Source organism: Notothenia rossii (assembly GCF_949606895.1).
Source record: "Notothenia rossii genome assembly, chromosome: 2".
Taxonomy (NCBI): Eukaryota; Metazoa; Chordata; class Actinopteri; order Perciformes; family Nototheniidae; genus Notothenia; species Notothenia rossii.
Window position 1 is genome coordinate 66366657 of NC_136904.1, and position 17113 is coordinate 66383769.

Consider the following 17113-nt stretch of genomic DNA (forward strand, 5'->3'; position numbering starts at 1 on the left):
CAGTCTCACGGCATTTCATGTTATAGTCACGACATTTAATCTATTGATTCGTGTTCACCAACACGATTTTCCCCTTTTTTCCGTGTCACACAGAACGATTAAAAAAAAAAAGCAATGTATTTCTATTGGTAGTATGTTTCGTGCCTGCACTACGTCTTTTTGTCCGGTCGGATCTTGGAAGACCGGAAGCTGTGTGGTTCATAAAAAGATGTTCTTACACAATATCGAGCCACGATTATTGTTTGTATTTTAAATTGTATAATGTCGGACTTTTTTTGTCGTCTGTGAGGAAAAGAAATGGGGCTCAGAGCCTCAGAATACTGAAATATGTATTTAAAAAAAAAAAAATTCCATCTGATTTGTTATTCTTTTCTAAATAACACAATGTTATTTACTCAACAATAACACACAATTATCCTAGTTTATATTTATTTGTTTAATTCTATAATCTCTGGCTTTTTTGGCGTCCGTCAGGAACTGAATTTCAAAATAAAATAACTGGAAACAGATACACACCCACTGAACTGATTACCCGAGGTCCTCAGCTATGGTTTAAGCTCGGTGATTGGATAGTTTAGCCGCAATGCACTTTGAGATATGGTGTTTATGCGATATGAAATCCGAAAAACATTTCGGAGTTTAGGATGGCCGAAGACACTACCCATAATCCCCAGCTATCGTTTGGGACTACAGTCCCTTTGCTTGAAAAAACCCAGTGATTAATCTTCAAGCTCTGGGATTGCATGTTGGAGTGGCAGTGCGCCAAAGTTACGCAGAGCGTCAAACAGCACTTTGAAATGGAACGAAACCACGGCAAACTATCCAAAACTGGACCCGAACGGGTTTTTGTAAAACATAGACGGAAAGGTATATCCATAATTTAATGGTAAGCTATTGCAATTCTGATTCCATAGATGTGTCTCCCATGACCCAAAACCCCTGACTATTCTCTCAATTCAGTATTTATATTCTTATATTCAAAGAAAATCAGTAATATATTTAAAAACTACAAGTCCTTTTCTATCAGCTGTGCACCATTATGGTGTAAATATAACCTATCTACCAATTGGATCAAACATAAAAGTCAGCCGAATTAATGTTGATGCAAGGAAAAATTGAAGATGTTGTTTAATTGCTGATATATTTATGATGCACGTCACTTATTCAGTTTCGGTGGAAGTTCTTCCAGTTTGTCTAGAAGTATTCTAATCAGGGCTCTATAAATAGAGAACTACGGCAGATGTGTAATATTTAATGCAGCCGAACCGTGTATTACAATGCCGTTATGTGATGACCTTCAAAGAGAAAAGCAAGCAGAGTCGGATTAAAGTATTATTTTCGTCTTTTAAAAAAAAAAAAATCGGATTTAATATCGCATTAACACCATATCCCAACGTGCATTGCGGCTAAACAATCCAAACACCGAGCTTAAACCATAGCTGAGGATCTTGGGTAATCAGTTCAATGGGTGTGTATCTGTTTCCTGTTATTTTATTTTGAAATTCAGTATTCTGAGGCTCTGAGCCCCATTTCTTTTCCTCACAGACGACACAAAAAGTCCGACATTATACAATTTAAAATCAAAACAATAATCGTGGCTTGATATTGAGTAAGAAGATGTTTTTATGAACCACACAGCTTCCGGTCTTCCAAGACCCGACCGGACAAAAAGACGTGTTGCAGGCACGAAACATACTACCAATAGAAATACATTGCTTTTAAAATCGTTCTGTGTGACACGAAAAAAAGATTAAAGGTCGTGACTAACACAACATGCCGTGAGACTGGGTTGTCTGTCTAGTTCAGGGGTGGGGAACCTCCGGCCTCCGGGCCGTATACGGCCCGCGAGACCATTTGGTACGGCCCTCGGGGTAATTTATAAACACTCGCAAAAAAGAACAAAATTCAAGAAATCTAGACCGCAAAATAATTAAACAAGCTTGTTTTTCTTGGCCAAGGTCAAGGTCCTTGAAGACAACACGAGCCTAACGTGTCATCACGTGGTATATGTCTCGTCTGACTGGAGTGTAGTTCTAACGGAGAGCACAAGAACGCGGCTCCGGGCCGGGACTTCACAAATTGCAATACCCATAAGGAGCTGTACACATGCCGCAGTTTTTGCGTGGCTGTGTCTTTAGTTGAAAGCCCAGTGGCGATCTGTTCATCTGTCATACTGATCATATACAGTCAATAACGTTGTTGTTATTAGCATCTGGTTAGCTAGCTATGCTAACGAATATAAGAAGCTTTTTCTCCAACCAGTGAGGTAAAGGCACATCTTTATATGATCATTATAGTTATAGAAAAATAAGAGAATAAAGTAAACAGTTATACAATACTAATATGACAGTAAAAAGTTGTTATTAATAAACAAGAATACAGTTTAAAAGGGAATTGATTTGTAAAATATCCATAAAGAAACAAATCTGCTTACAGTTCTGTTTCATATGGGTGTTGAGAGATGTATCCATAGATCTCTTCATGTTGCTCTCAAAGTGCACCAGATTGATGCTTTTAACTTCAACATTTAAAAAAAATCTTCATGGTGGTGCATGCCCCCAAGCCCCCCTAGATGAGGTTAGATCCGCCCCCCCCCCCCACCCCACTTAAATCATGTCCACATGGATATGAAACTAAATACATTTGCACACATCTTGTGTCCATATCTTTCTGTTTTGGTGGTCATGCCACGGTGCATGAATGCGCGGGTCATGGTCAAATATCTGGATTAAGAGGTTGCTTTTTCTTTGCACAGCATGAAAGAAACGCGAAATTAATGGGCTGTGATTTGAGTTTTTTAAGCAGACGTTGAGTTCAATAATTTGTACGGCCCTCGAAGGATGTTGTAAAAATTGAAATGGCCCTTGAGAGGAAAAAGGTTCCCCACCCCTGGTCTAGTTGCTACTCAGAGTGCACAGGCATATCTGCACCGCACAAATACATTTTTATATACAAAGCCATGTTAGTGAAACTTCCATCTTATATCTGCTCCCTGATCTCACAGAAAATTGTAAGTGGCTACTGCCTGAGATCGAATGCTGTGGTTTTATTAAATGTGCCAAATGCTAGGACTGTCTTAGGGAAGACAGCTTTTAGATGCGCAGCCCCTCTGTCTTGGAATAGTCTGCAAATTAAATGGAAAGTGAACAATCTGGTGCCACTAAATGTTTTTAAAACTCGGTTGGATACTACTCAATCGGAAGCTATTGGTACTTGTTTATGTGGATAACTATGTAAATGATGCTGTATGATGTCATTTTGTTGTTCTATTTATGTTTTTATCTTTCATGTGGAACTACTTGAGCAGGTCTCCCTTGAAAAAGAGATCAATGATCTCAATGGGATTCATCTGTATAAATAAAGGTTAAAAAAAAAGAAAAAAATAACACACTTGTCAGGAAAATGTAAACACAGGCTATTTTAGCATTAGCAAACAAACAACCAATTACATGTTACTTGTTAGACGCTTTTATCCAAAGCGACTTACAACCAATGATGTAAGCTTTGGAACAGGGACAGCATGATTTGTTAAAGGGTTGTGTTGGCACAGACAAAAACAGTTAAAAGGCTTGCAGGAACAGCAGGCAGCAGCTGATTCTGCAGTAAGTCTCAGGTTAGCTGTAGGCAGAAATTAAAAAACTAGCTCAGCTTACCTGGCCACCAGAAAAAATGACCGGGGTGGAGGCAGGCTTTGGGCGATAAGGGATGGTGGCACCTTTTGGTGGAGACTGAGAGAAAGAGAGGAGAGGCAGTTAGCATGTTCTTACTTTATTAGGAAAAAGTTGAATAAAGATAGCAGAAACTCTAAAATTAGGCCACGCTAAATATTTTAGCTTAGCTTAGCAAAATAACTACCTCACAGAGTAACATTTCATGTCTTCTTTGTTTAATCTGTACTTAAACTAAATTGTAAAAGCAACAGAGTAAGTGACCTTTAGTGGTGATGAGATGCAGATGATGTGACCTTTTCACCAGAGCCAAGCTAGCCGTTTCCCCATTTCCTGTCTGTATGCTAAGCTAGCTTCAGATTCAATGAACAGATGGTATTGATCTCCTGAACTAATTTTTAGTACGAAACCTAATAAGAATATTTGTCTAAATCTTGAACTATTTCTTTAAAATACTCATGTTTTCCTAGCCAGCTATTTACTGTGTGTTATTTAATGCATGCAGGGTATAGATTTGGAAATCCATAATTATTCAATAATCATCAGGGCAGATTCGATCCCATCCAATATGCTTTATTGTCATGAATCTAAGACAGACAATATTGGCAATGCTTCGAGTAATGATGAGATTAAAAGGAAAAAGAACAGGGTATAATTGGGAAAATCAAGAAAATTGCAGAAATAACTGAAAATAATGTAGAAATATTCTAGGTAATCACTTTCAGTAACTGAGACAATAATGTGTTTGTGCGCTTACTGTGATTTTATTTTCTTATTTCTGGCAGCTTTTTAAATATATTGTTTATGAGAAATAAAGGAGTTGTTGAGTGCAGATGTATTCATAAAGATAGGAAAATACATAGACCCGGCAGGTAAATCCTGAGGACTAGAGCTTGAATCTCCGCAACTCTTTTCTATCTTACTTTTTTGCTGGCTTATATTTCTCCGGCAGCAGGGAGGGGATTTCAGTGAGAAGGTTGGGGATTTCCAGCTCTGAATTCACAATTTCGACAGACTTATCGATTTTTGCTGTGCTTCAGCAACAAGGCTGTTCAAGACAGTGGAGAGAAGGCTAAATCAGGTTTCCTCTGTAGCTGCTGCTCTAGGAGGAGGATTACCCACATGGGTATTAGCTCCAAATCCAATATCATAAACAGCAAGTGTCTTCCTAATGTTGCAGAAATAGGCTTTTCCTGACAGTTCTCATGGATAGTTATACACAAGACGTGGTCAAGTGGTAATACAAATTGCTTCAACTCCACTGTAATGAGATTATTTGTATCAGTTAAAGTTCTTAAAGTAGTTACACCACAAATGAATTCTTCAGTTTCTCTGTCTAGGTCGAATCAGGTCTGCAGTAATATAAAAAAGATATAGCAAGAGACAAATTGGCTTCCTGAGCCTCAATTATAAAAAATGATTGCTTGTCAAATTGAACCCTGAGAAAATGCATTAACAACAAGAAGTGAATATAACAACTAATAGTCTCTTGCCAGAGCTGCAACATACTGTAGCGCTTGTAGCTTGAACTGTTCACAATACCGGTTTTTGTAAGATCTGCAGAAATATATAATTTCTTTACTACAATTTGAAGAAAGTTGTTTTGCTATATCTCAACATACCTCGAGCATGACCACACATATTTGTTTGACACACTGGATGATGGCTTCTGGGGTTCCGGAGATTGTCACTGCACGTTCTGTGGAGTTGGGCAGCATGTCCCCTGCTACCTGGACCTGGGCCCCTGTGGACTGGAGTAGAGCAAGGGACTGTGAGGTACAATGTTAACAGGAGTCTGCTCTTGCAGTGAATCAATGCTGCACAGGAAGTGAAGAAAGCACGTTTCCACAACAAACTGGCATTGGAGGAAGGTTTATTAGACTGGGGGCAGTAAATGTTTTGGTACAAGTGCTAAAAACCGTTTAGACAAATTGTGATCCTATCAGTAAAATTACTTGCAGATGTACGGTAGTCTGTGGTAACTTTGGCTGCATATCTATTGTGGTGTCAACGCTAATCTATCATAATGTGTTCCTGATAAGGATATCAGAATAATACATTATAAAATGTAGCTTTCTCCACGTCCGAAATGTTTGTAAAAGCCCAAATACATGCATATTTTTAGTGCAACGTCTTGGGCGATTTGGTACTGAGTTATTCTTCTGTTTTTCAATTTCCAGCAGACCTGGCGCAGGAAGTGCAATGCATTTGGCTTGGCAAACAGAGATAATGCTTGTGTTTATTGGCATATCAAGCAGAGAAGTCAGAGCCAATAACTAGGCGTCACTGGAGACACTAGGCACAGGAAGAGTCCAATGCATTTGGTCTTTTAAAACAGAAATTATGCATATGTAAATGTGCATATAGAGCAGAGAAGTGAGAGCCAATCACCAGTGGTCACTAGAGACACATATGGAAATGCATTTGTATATGGTACCAGGTGGGAATTTAACTTTTCAGAGCCGTCCATTTGTGTTCAGATCCCCCAAGATGCATGTTACTGCCAGATGTGAACAGTCTTGTTTACAGATGTGTGTGTTGTATGTGTCTATTCCCAGCCTGTTCTTTGCCCCTTGAACCCTCCATATCTCCCACATCCGAGCTAATCATCTGACTTTGCTCCCCAGTGCCTGTAGACCGCATTTACTTATCATACAGGGTTTCTTGTGGAGTAGGTTCGGATGAATGAACAATGTGAAATTTTAAATGTGCTGCAATTAGGAATTAAATGGGAACAGCCTGTTACAGGACTTTCATATTCATTTTCCACCATATCAAGTGAAAAAAAACATTTAGGAAAAGGACCAATTTAATAATTCAATGATTACATTTACATATCTATTCTACTATAAGGACTCACAAAGTAACACGGAATGATAAAAGTGTATTCTTATAAAAGGCCTGACTTATGGTAATGAATAATTAAAACAAGTTTGATATCATACCTCTCTCATTTCTTTGATTTTGGAGCCTCCTTTACCTATGAGAGAGCCACACTGGCTGGCTGGCACGACGAGCCTCAAGGTGACAGGGGGCTTGCTGGTTGCTTGGCTGTTGCTCATGGAATTGATGATGTCCTAAAAAACAAGAACATTTCATTTTGCAGTGGTAATATTTTCAATGTGACCCAAACAAATTAATGACTTAGTAATGACTCATCATAAATCAGTTTAACAAATGTAAAAGTCCAGGACTAGCTCCGAAAAACATATATTTCAAACGTCCTTTCATATGTTGACTGATAAACAGTGCTCTTTGGCTCTGTCAGTAAATAACAAGCGGCCAGATTATACGCAGGTCATTGAGGACAAATAATTTCAAGTTCCAGTCACACTGCTTAAGTATATCAATTAGATAAGTGACATCAGAGACAGGATCAGAGAAGGTCGCCGAAAGGATGCCATTTAAATTCACCTGCAGTATTAAAGCTTTGAAATACAAACAACCACTGCGGGAGCGTGTATACATATTTACTCTATGGCTGAGTCACAATTTGCGTACTTCTATAACTACATTTGCTGTTATGAGTGTATAAGTGCCTCCCGAACTATGAGTACCAAGAACACTGGACATTTCTTAAACTTAATGACCGCCATCTTGGCTATGTAAACACGACATATATGTGTCAGTAAAGTCTGTGTTCACTCTTTAATAGCTACAATAATTGGTGCAAAATAAAGCATCATACCAACTAGCCCATTAACATACAGACAGACCTGTGTGTCAGCTGTGATAAATTGAGTTACAATAGCCGAAACACCACGATAGACCGTTTGAAATGGGATTGGACTCAACACTTACCTAAAATAACACTAATAAACTCAGGCCGACAGATACGCTGTTTGAACATGTACAGTAGATGGCAAAAAAGGCCTTCAACTCCAAATTGAATATCAGTTAATGAGCACAGTGAGTTGTGCATCTTGTCATACCTCCTCAAATTTGTAGGCTATCATAGCAAAAGCCTTGAAGATGGTGTCTGTTGGTCCAGTGATGGTGACAATCCTCTCGGGACAGTTACCCTCGGAAATATTGATTCGGGCTCCACTCTGGAAAAAAAACATGCACTGTCAATAGGGTCAAAAAAGTCAATGCAAGACCTCAATTCAGGAATGAATCTCTACTAAACAGAAATAATGTAATCACTGAAGCCACTACAAAACAACACACATGTAAGCAATTGTTTTATTCTGTAAAGTGTAGCAGTAAATCACATTGTTACGCAAAAAGGCTACAAGGATTTTTCAAGAATGAAACTCACCTCTTCACGCATCTTCTTTACTGTTTCCCCTTTCTGTGGAAACATTCAAGAGAATTCGTGTTTAAAAAATACAATTAAAATCCTCAATCAAAGTTTTTTCCATGAGTACAAACATGTGTGACAATAAAAATGACATACCTTTCCAATTATACTTCCAACCTCCTGCAATAAAAGAGAGAAAAACACATGGTTTATAAAAAAAGGCTTCATTGAAGAATCTTATGTATGAATATACAGTACTAAAACTGCCTTGCTGCTGTTATCCCTTGACGAAGTTTAACCAGTAAAGGGGCATGCAGAGGATCATGGCTGCATGACAGTGTGGAGGGTATCACTCTCCATATGCATGCAGTTACTCTTCATGGGGCGGCACTGACTGCACCAGCAACACTCACTAACCTCTCCTCGGTGACTGCCAGGGTAACATCCGTTGTGACGTTGAAGCCTTTTTGTTTAATCCTTTACTCCAAAGAATTTCCAGTAATACTTTTGTTACTAGCCACAAATGGTAATGAAAAATTCATACCCAAAACAAAAAACATCTATGGCGTACAATATTTAGATTCAGAGGCAGGGGTATCCAGGACAGTATACGCACGTTAATGGACACTTTTCAGACTTCAACACTGTGGAGGAATGGTTGTGTCTTAGCAAAGCACTTCTAGCCCAAGGGGCACCCGATCATGCTCTCCAACACTTCAAAGCCAAGCCAAGTCTCCTTAAAATGACATTCCTACACAACAAAACCACATAGTTAATTGCGCTTCAAGGTAAACATGTCACTGTTTAAGTTTGTTTTTGACAAATCACCGATATTTGTATGCAAAGGTCAGGGAGTTGGACGAAAAGGTTTATTGTCTCTTGTGAAATCAGAAGTCACCGTTACTTTTTAAAATGTAGATCTGTAACCTAATGGACATGACAAACATACTTAAAGCCAAGGGATCTTTTACCACACCTAACACATATATGTAGTTAGTTTTTAATAGAGTAGTGTGTTTTGTTTTCTTTCAATTCACAACATGCTTAAAGCTAAGAGATAATCTGGGAGAAATATATTTTCCCTTGAAAGGTAATTAAGTATGTTGTTTAGTTTTATGGAGACAGGGATCCCCCGCCCCCTACCAAGAAGGGCACCTCAGTGAAGATGTATAGTGTGGGTTCTAAAATGAACTCGTGGCCTTAACATTATCCAATGAAAAATCCCAGCCCAATATTCCCTAATCTTTTCCAATTAAAATACCATACAGTAGCCGCTTCGCAAAAAGAAAATTCAAAAGCTTAACTCAAGCAAGAAAATGACCAAATTGGCGACATCCCTGTCCCTTCAAGCATTACTCCAAAGCCAGTCCTATAAAATAGCATTATGAACGAAAATGACCAAATTTGCTATATTGTTACTCAAACAAGTCAAGGTAGCAGCTTGTGGAATAAGTGCAAATGATAAATGGACTGCATTTTTATAATAATTTATAGGTCTTTACGACCCCTTAAAGTGCTTTTAAATACACAGGGCATACCATTGGGAGCAATTTGGGGTTAATTATTTAGCCCAAGGACACATCATTACGGAGAGATTAAACCACCGGCATCCGGTTGGAAGATGGAATGATTGGAAGGACTTATTATGTTCCTGCAACCACCATATATTAAAAAATATGCCTTTGTTTTGTCATGATGCAAAGTGCATTTCAACAAATATAACAAAATGTTTCAATAACACATTACCCACCCTAGCTTTAAGGCAGTAAAAACCTTCTTTCTATTTCACTCAAAGCCATTGCCCTTTAACAAACTGTTCAGACCCAGAACAAGTGCTTGCAGCTCTTAGTTCACGCAAAATTGCCACAGCTTTTCTGCAGAAGAGGCAGAAAAACAGCAGAGGTTAACCGAGCATGATGGATCTTAACCACAATTTTCACCCACACATACACACACAGACAAATCTGACCAGCTCTTAAAGAGTAGAAGAGGAGCCGGAGAGCACGCTTCACAAGTGTCTGAACACAATGTTGATGCCCACTTACTCTGTGCTCTGTGAAACCTGAAAACACTGAGGGCAGATAGAACACGCTAAGCAGAGTCATTAGAAGTCTGGAGTGGAGTTTTCAGATCAACCTGATCCCAGAGGCTCTGTATGTCAGACTACACAGTATACTGTTGCCAAGGACGGTCTTAGTTTTCAACATTTAATGATCTGTTTAAATGCTAATTAAAGGTGGGGTATGTAATTTTGGAGAAACCAGCTCGAGTGTGCTAGAATTTTAAAATACACAACCGAAAAAAATCTGCCACTTCCTTACAGAGCCCCTCCTCCGGCACACACGAACGCGCACATGACCAATGAGGGCACGAGATAAGTTTGTGCACGAGATGGAAGGCTGACAGGCAGGTAGGCCATCCAGTCATTTTAGCGGGGCCGGCTAAAATGATTGGTCGTGCTTTTTACAGCGCTACGGCTTCCACAGATAACATTTTTTTATGTATTTATTGCCAAGGCATTTAATATATTCATTGCTATCGGGATGTTAAGAGCATTCCATGGAATATAACAAAAAGTGTTAATGAAATAAATTACATACCCCACCTTTAAGTATATGTTATAATCAAAGAAAGGAATAAGGACAAAATGAAACTTAGAACAAAATCCACACAAATATCAACTGGAACACTATCTCTTTAACAAAGTGCAAAAGAACGACAAACAAAATAGATAATAAATTGGAAAGATATTCACAAAAAATGATGTATGTATGGATGTATGCTAATAAAATTACTAGAGAATGGACAGGAAGTGTATGAAAAAATGATTTGTAATATATTCATTTGAACCACTGGCTACTAAATGTATTTTAGGTTATGATAATTTCTCTAAATATTCACACATGATGAGCTTTCGTGTGAAACAGTACATTGGCAGAACACAGTCAGAGAATGCTTCAGTTGCTTAAACTTATAAACAAAAAAGTAAAACATCTAAACTTTATACTATCCTACAGGGAACAAGGCAATTATGGCAATGCTAAAAAGAGATGGGACATAGAAATCCTGTCAAAATACAGTTCATCATATTATATCTCATATGTAAAGAATTAGTCTGACCAGTGTTGAAAAAGTCCTTGAGCGGGGCAATTCAGGAGAAAGTCATAAACATTTTTCATCCAAAGAAGCCTTTACAACCCTTCCAATATCTTCTAGGGGAATAAGGTATGATACAAATGGAGTTGCGTTTAAACAAAACACGAAATTGGATGGACATAAAACTTCAATCTATCAGCACCTGGAAAGATTCAAAGAGATCAAATAAATGGAAAAAATAAGTTGAGAAACAAAGGAGTTTCAAATAAATGGGTCACAGAAATAAAGAGTGGAAAACCTTAACCAAGGATTTGTTAATGCCCTTTTTCCCTTTGGTATAGATCTCTAGATTTGGCAGGATGAACCAATTGAGTGAGGACACTGATAACTTGCAAAGTATACTGTATTGAGGTCAAGCTATTGCAAAGCTGTACTAGAAGACAAAGACATCTGCCTTCCAGCCACCAAGAGGTTTTAATGCAGAGAGGCCGACCTCCGCATCAAATCTGTCGTACTATATAAGGGCTTAAGAAGAAGATCAGCAGAGCAAAAATCAAAGCTCAGCAACTTCATTTTTGTAATACTCAAGGTCATGTTGTATTCCCATGTGGATTTCACACTCTGCACAGAGCCTGGTGAGAGGGGTTGACTGGGGGTGACAATATATACACTATGTTAATATCAAATGTTTTGATGCTGTTCTCTCAGAATAAGGGTTGTACAGCTGGTGGATTTTTTGGGAGTTTAATGTGAATGTGGATCTCTCAGCTAAACAAATGACTGTTCCAGAAAGGCAATGGTCAGCAGCAGAGGCCCATTCACACAAGGACCTAAATACAGCTTTGCTTATATATACAGTCCATTTGTCTATACTCTGGTCATTTAAATTAGCAAACCGGAGAGACAAAGATACCAACAGCGTTTCATCAGTCATGGCCCAAGGACAACCCTTTCCACGTAGAGAATGTCGTAAAAGCCTTTCAATATGTCGAACCAAACTACTTTGTGTCTGCAGTCATGACATCAAACCAGTGACAGACTGCTTGCTGAATCCCATAACCCATAGCTGTATTCAAGGAGGAACATTCAATGCTGATTGGCTTTCGTGAGACAGCATCAAGCACATTTCTTGCTTGACTTAAAAAATTGAAATTCTTGCCAATAGTGCGAACATGTTCAATCTCTTGGTTTCCATTCTGTAAGCGTCATCATTTTCTTTGTGGTTCTACTTGAAGAACTGCTTGATCCATGTTCTTCCCATGTTGCAACCAATAGCATATTTTCACCAGAGCCTCCTTGCCTGGTCAACCTCTTTTACGTATATGCCGTCAGCTTGAAACACAGGTTCTCGGTTAAAAATCAGTTGGTCCATGTCCAAGCAGTGATAACAGCCAATGGCATCATAATTAGTGTAAGGTAGCTATACAATTAGTGAAATGACCCTCTACGTGTTGAGGCTTCTGACCTAAAAGTTGATAATAGCTCTGGACTTGTTAGAGAGAACATCAATTAGCTCCAAATGGTTTCTTAAAAGGTCATAAATAACTTAAGGGCCCATTAAATTAGGCACTTTTTTCCCTGCATGTCGTATCTTTTTTTTACCAAAGCCAGATAAAAAGTCTGTCTGCTTACTTTTCCGTGCATGAGGAGGCGGATGGTGAGGGTGACATTGAGGCCGCCCTCTGACTGGACTTTAGTGGGTTCCATCTCCATGCTGGGGGGAAGTAAGGCCAAAGCAATGTCCTGGAATGGGATGTCCTCAAGAGGAAAATGGGTAGGGTGGAATACCAGCCAGCCAGTCACCTGCCAAACACAATATACGTTACACACTGTATACACTCATATTTGTACAATTATAATTAAACAGAGAGAGCATTAATATAAAAAAAGATGAATAGATTGATATATAGATAGATAGAAAGATAGGCTCTATTGATTTATATATATCGCAATATGACTTTCAGAGTATTTATTGCCCCGAAGAATTACATCTTGAGGTAATGAGAGGGATATATGTAAATAATTCAAAGATAAACTAACTATAGCAAGTGTTGTCATGAAGAAGATTGGATGTTCTCTAGAGTGACAAGTACAATTGTAAAGTAAAGGTCCAAATTGGTTTCAAATCGACATTGATCATTGAACACCAGCTTATCAATAAATGCTTTGAAAAAACTCCTGACAATAATCCTATGACTTGCAGACTTCATTAGATGTATTGTGTTTGAAGGTTCCTTCCTATAAGTCAGACATTAAATCTTTCCTCCAGTGTCCTCATTACATGTATTCAAATCATTGTTGCTCCCCTTTGCCTTTGCTAGTAAGGCAAAGGCAAAGGGGACAGTCATGCATTGATGGCTCAGCAAAAAAATAAGGAACGTTTATTTTTGGGTAGAATAAGGAATGTTTTAGGAAAGATATATGAAAGATGCATGATCACATTCAATTTGATTCTCCCAATGGCTTGAACCGCTAAGCCTTTGATCAAAGATGTTGTTCTAACCATTTTCAAATATTCATTTTCCTAATCCAGCCTGTTGATGTTCTGCTCTTTTATTTACCTGCAGAATTTGTCATTTCATTTCAACAGGAATCAAACAAGGGAATTCTAGACAATCAAATGTACTCTGGGGACTGAAGTTGGGCACATTTATGTTGGTTTTAGGCTACAAATTCAAGTCCAAAATACAGTTATAATTTCACAACCTATGGGCTATTTTTGAGCTCATTCAAAAAGAAAAACTCATCACTTCAGTATCCCAAAATATAGACATTAAGAACATAGACCAATATAAATAATAGTGCTGCTTTTATTAATCAATTAATTCTCAAAATACTCTTTTGGCTGATAAATCAGTATATGTAATTTTTGGGAGAAAATCAAAGATGATCTTATTCCAGCCTCTTTAGTTTGAATATGATCTGGTTTCTTTACCCCTGTTGTGAAAAAAGTATGGCATTTGAGGATGCCACCATGGGCTTTAGGAAACCGTTTTCTGGAAAAAAATAAAATAATATTTTCTCTTGTTTTATTTATTATTTAATTGAAATGTAGTCATAAATGAGAAAATGTTCTTCTCACAGTCGTAACATTACACACTACGGTACGATGACTGGTGGCATGGCACAACACTTTGGTTTGTAGTCCGCCATTAAAATAAACGAAGAAGAAGAACGCCAGCCAGGTGAAGCTGGCTCCTTTATTAATCAATTATCCAGACATGTATATAGCCAATATTGTCTCGCTAATAATATTGAATGTACTGCATGTAGGCTCATGAAACGTTCGACAAATGCACTTAGACAACACAACAGGCTGTTAACTCAACAACAAGAAAGTGAGCTATCAAGTGACATCATCCGTTAGCTTAATTAACTAAGTTATGCTAACACCGTGCGCTAGGTAGCAGCCATGGAAGGTGGACTTTTGGTGAAAGTGGACAACAAAAACTACGCAGCAACACCTCCTCTGTGAAGAAGTATCTGATATGGACATGAATATCAACCAGTTGTCTTCCATGAAGAACCGGAGAATGACCAATTTCTCAAAAATGGTGAGTAAATTAACCCTGTGTTTGTTTGGATGCTGAAGTCGTTATTGTTCACCTTTTGCACTGTTGTGTGTAGTCTATTCGGAAGTTTGGGTAGTGGTTTGTTTGTTTGTTTGTATTGAAATAGATAGTGAAGAAGGAATGCTTCTGCCCTGTCGAGGCTAGTTTGTTTGCATCAGTAGAGTGATATTAGAATAACTTATGTGATTATTGCACTGCCTTGATGCGGAGATAGAATTGTCTTAAATGTCGTGTTAACGAACAAAAACAAACCTAAAAATGCTCTTTTTAATATTATATTGGTTAATTTCAGTTTAACCCCTTCAAATTTGAAACAAGTTCCGAGTAATGTTTCTGAACTACAATGGCTGTAAACAACCAATGTTGACTTTTATACAGCTAAATACTCATTGCCCCTGTTGATTAGCACTTCCAAGTCATAACACTGGGAATCCTTCCCATTGCTGAATTATAGCTTGTGTTTCCCCTACCATTGTCTTGGCGGGGCACTGCGCCCTGCCAATGGAGCCCCGCGCCCTGCCTGAAATTCAAGGTGTTTTTTTTTTGTTTTAAAATAAATAAATATATATATAGCACCAAATTGCAACTGAAGTAATCTATCTACGGTCACTTTTCACATGTGCTCTTACTAAACGCCTATTATTTATCCAATGTGCATGTTTCAGTGTCCACTGCTTTGGGTATTCACATTCTCCCTCGCTCTGTTTCTGAAGGCTCGGCTCGGCTCCCCTCCCCCCCCCCCCCCCCCACACACACACACACACACGAATGCACACATTCACAATCAGAGACAAGAGCGGAGGAAAGGAGAAGAACAACAAAGTGTAAAAAAGTCAAACAAATCTGCATTATTGCCCCGAGCTCTGCTGTCTGCCCGTTTGCATCCCCCCCCCAGTTTCAAATTTGTTTATTATTATTTTTTAACCGCAAGCCGCTATCGTCACGGGAGAAGGAAACACACAGCCTGCCCAGGTGGACGCGCGCGAACGCGACAACAAAGTAGAGTGCCCATTCTAAAAATAGCTCGCAGATGGTGAGCAGGTACCGCGGTTTTGAACTACAGTATTGAATTTCACAGAAAACAACGATGAAACGCCAGCAGAAGAATAGTCTAATGAGTTGGGTGAAAAGAAAGACAGGAGATGTAAGTTGGTTTATTCAGTAAATTAGCTCAGGATAATTGGATGTTCTGTCTACTACACCTGTTGATGTGAGGCTAATGCAGGATTTGCTAGCTTGATGCTACCGGCATTTAGCGGCAGTGACTCAACAAATTGCCACTTAAAATGTATCGTCAACAATGTATGACAAGCAGACTGCTTGTTTAATGTTAGACTCACACCAATAGCTCAATATGATCATAACACGATTGCTTTCATATCAGAGATCAGATGAGGAGGTGGAGCTGCCTCCAGCAATAGAGGATGAGGCAGAGAGAAGCAGCAGCAGCACAGGGTTGCAGCAGGTATGTTATATGCTGTAGTCAGGTGATTTAAATGTATCAACGAAAGGAGGAAGTGTAGGCTATATGATAAGAAGGGAATACAGTTTGAATTAAAGTAATACAGTACAGTGTAACACTGTACTTTATTAATTTTTAATGTACAAATACCTTGTTACTGTACAATATTGATACAAATAATCCACAGCTCCTCTCTCTGCTCCAGAGGATAACAAAATGTGTGTGTCCCGAAAAAATTGTTTGGGGGGGTACCCGAGCAGCACCCTGCCAATGCAGTAAACCTAGGGGAAACATTTTGGAAATAAGATGTAGTGCTATCTACTTATAACAGTATCAGCAAAGTGGGAACAATGTTATTTCAATCTTGTCAGCATATTGACCACATCATTAAGATGTATGGTTGCTCTGTACCAAAGCACTTGTGTGATGCCTGGATTGGTGCCTGAAGGTTTTGTTACACATTTGAAAGAGTTTTGGAAGTCTAATCAGCCGAAGTCATGGCCAAGGTTTATTTGGTTCAACAAGGAATTCGTGGGTTGAAATCAGTTTGGTGAGTTTGTTCATCTTCTTGTCAGCAGTATTTGCATGAAAACTTCATGTAGCATGTATTATGGAAAAACCTGTTTCATTTCCAGCAGACAAATGCACTATTTTTACCTTGTGTAAAAAAATTGTATGACAGAAAGTACAGTGTACCATACTTGCCCTTAATTTACGTTTTACTCGAAGTAATTTGGTCACCGGTAATTGATAGTTAGTGACAAAACTGCCCAAATGTGCATGTAGCGTAGTGTGTTTTTTACCTGATATTATTTTTTTCAAACCAACTTCTATCAATTTCTAAAAAGCATTGACACATAATTTGCTGAATTAAAGACAATGCCTGGAAGAAAAACAAAAAGTTATTCTTATTTGTCCTACTTGCCCTAATTCTAATGACCACAGTGTTTATTTAAAGGTGACAGACAGATGGTGTGTGTAGCATCTGTGATGGCCTCACAGATTGTGACGCAGCCAAAGGTGCTAACAAGCTTGTGTGTCAGATAACATGATACACATCTAGAGCTCTATT

The 17113-nt window shown here is 38.5% G+C and overlaps 1 protein-coding gene and 1 long non-coding RNA gene across 9 annotated transcripts in view; one reads left to right on the forward strand and one right to left on the reverse strand.

The window, feature by feature from the left end:
- The window catches only part of LOC307028252 (poly(rC)-binding protein 3), a 110703-nt gene that overhangs the window by 9480 nt on the left and 84110 nt on the right, over nucleotides 1-17113 (reverse strand). For all 8 annotated transcript variants that reach the window (XM_079663112.1, XM_079663114.1, XM_079663113.1 and 5 more), the window contains 7 exons: nucleotides 12640-12810; nucleotides 8068-8091; nucleotides 7930-7962; nucleotides 7601-7717; nucleotides 6614-6745; nucleotides 5291-5419; nucleotides 3654-3728 (listed from right to left, as the gene is read on the reverse strand). In XM_079663112.1, the coding sequence (XP_079519238.1) occupies nucleotides 3654-3728; nucleotides 5291-5419; nucleotides 6614-6745; nucleotides 7601-7717; nucleotides 7930-7962; nucleotides 8068-8091; nucleotides 12640-12810 (681 nt within the window). The remainder of the gene's footprint in view (nucleotides 1-3653; nucleotides 3729-5290; nucleotides 5420-6613; nucleotides 6746-7600; nucleotides 7718-7929; nucleotides 7963-8067; nucleotides 8092-12639; nucleotides 12811-17113) is intronic.
- The window catches only part of LOC307028254, a 157205-nt gene continuing 155491 nt past the window's right edge, over nucleotides 15400-17113 (forward strand). Inside the window, exons 1-2 of the long non-coding RNA XR_013804906.1 lie at nucleotides 15400-15723; nucleotides 15964-16044. This is a non-coding gene — a long non-coding RNA (uncharacterized lncRNA). The remainder of the gene's footprint in view (nucleotides 15724-15963; nucleotides 16045-17113) is intronic.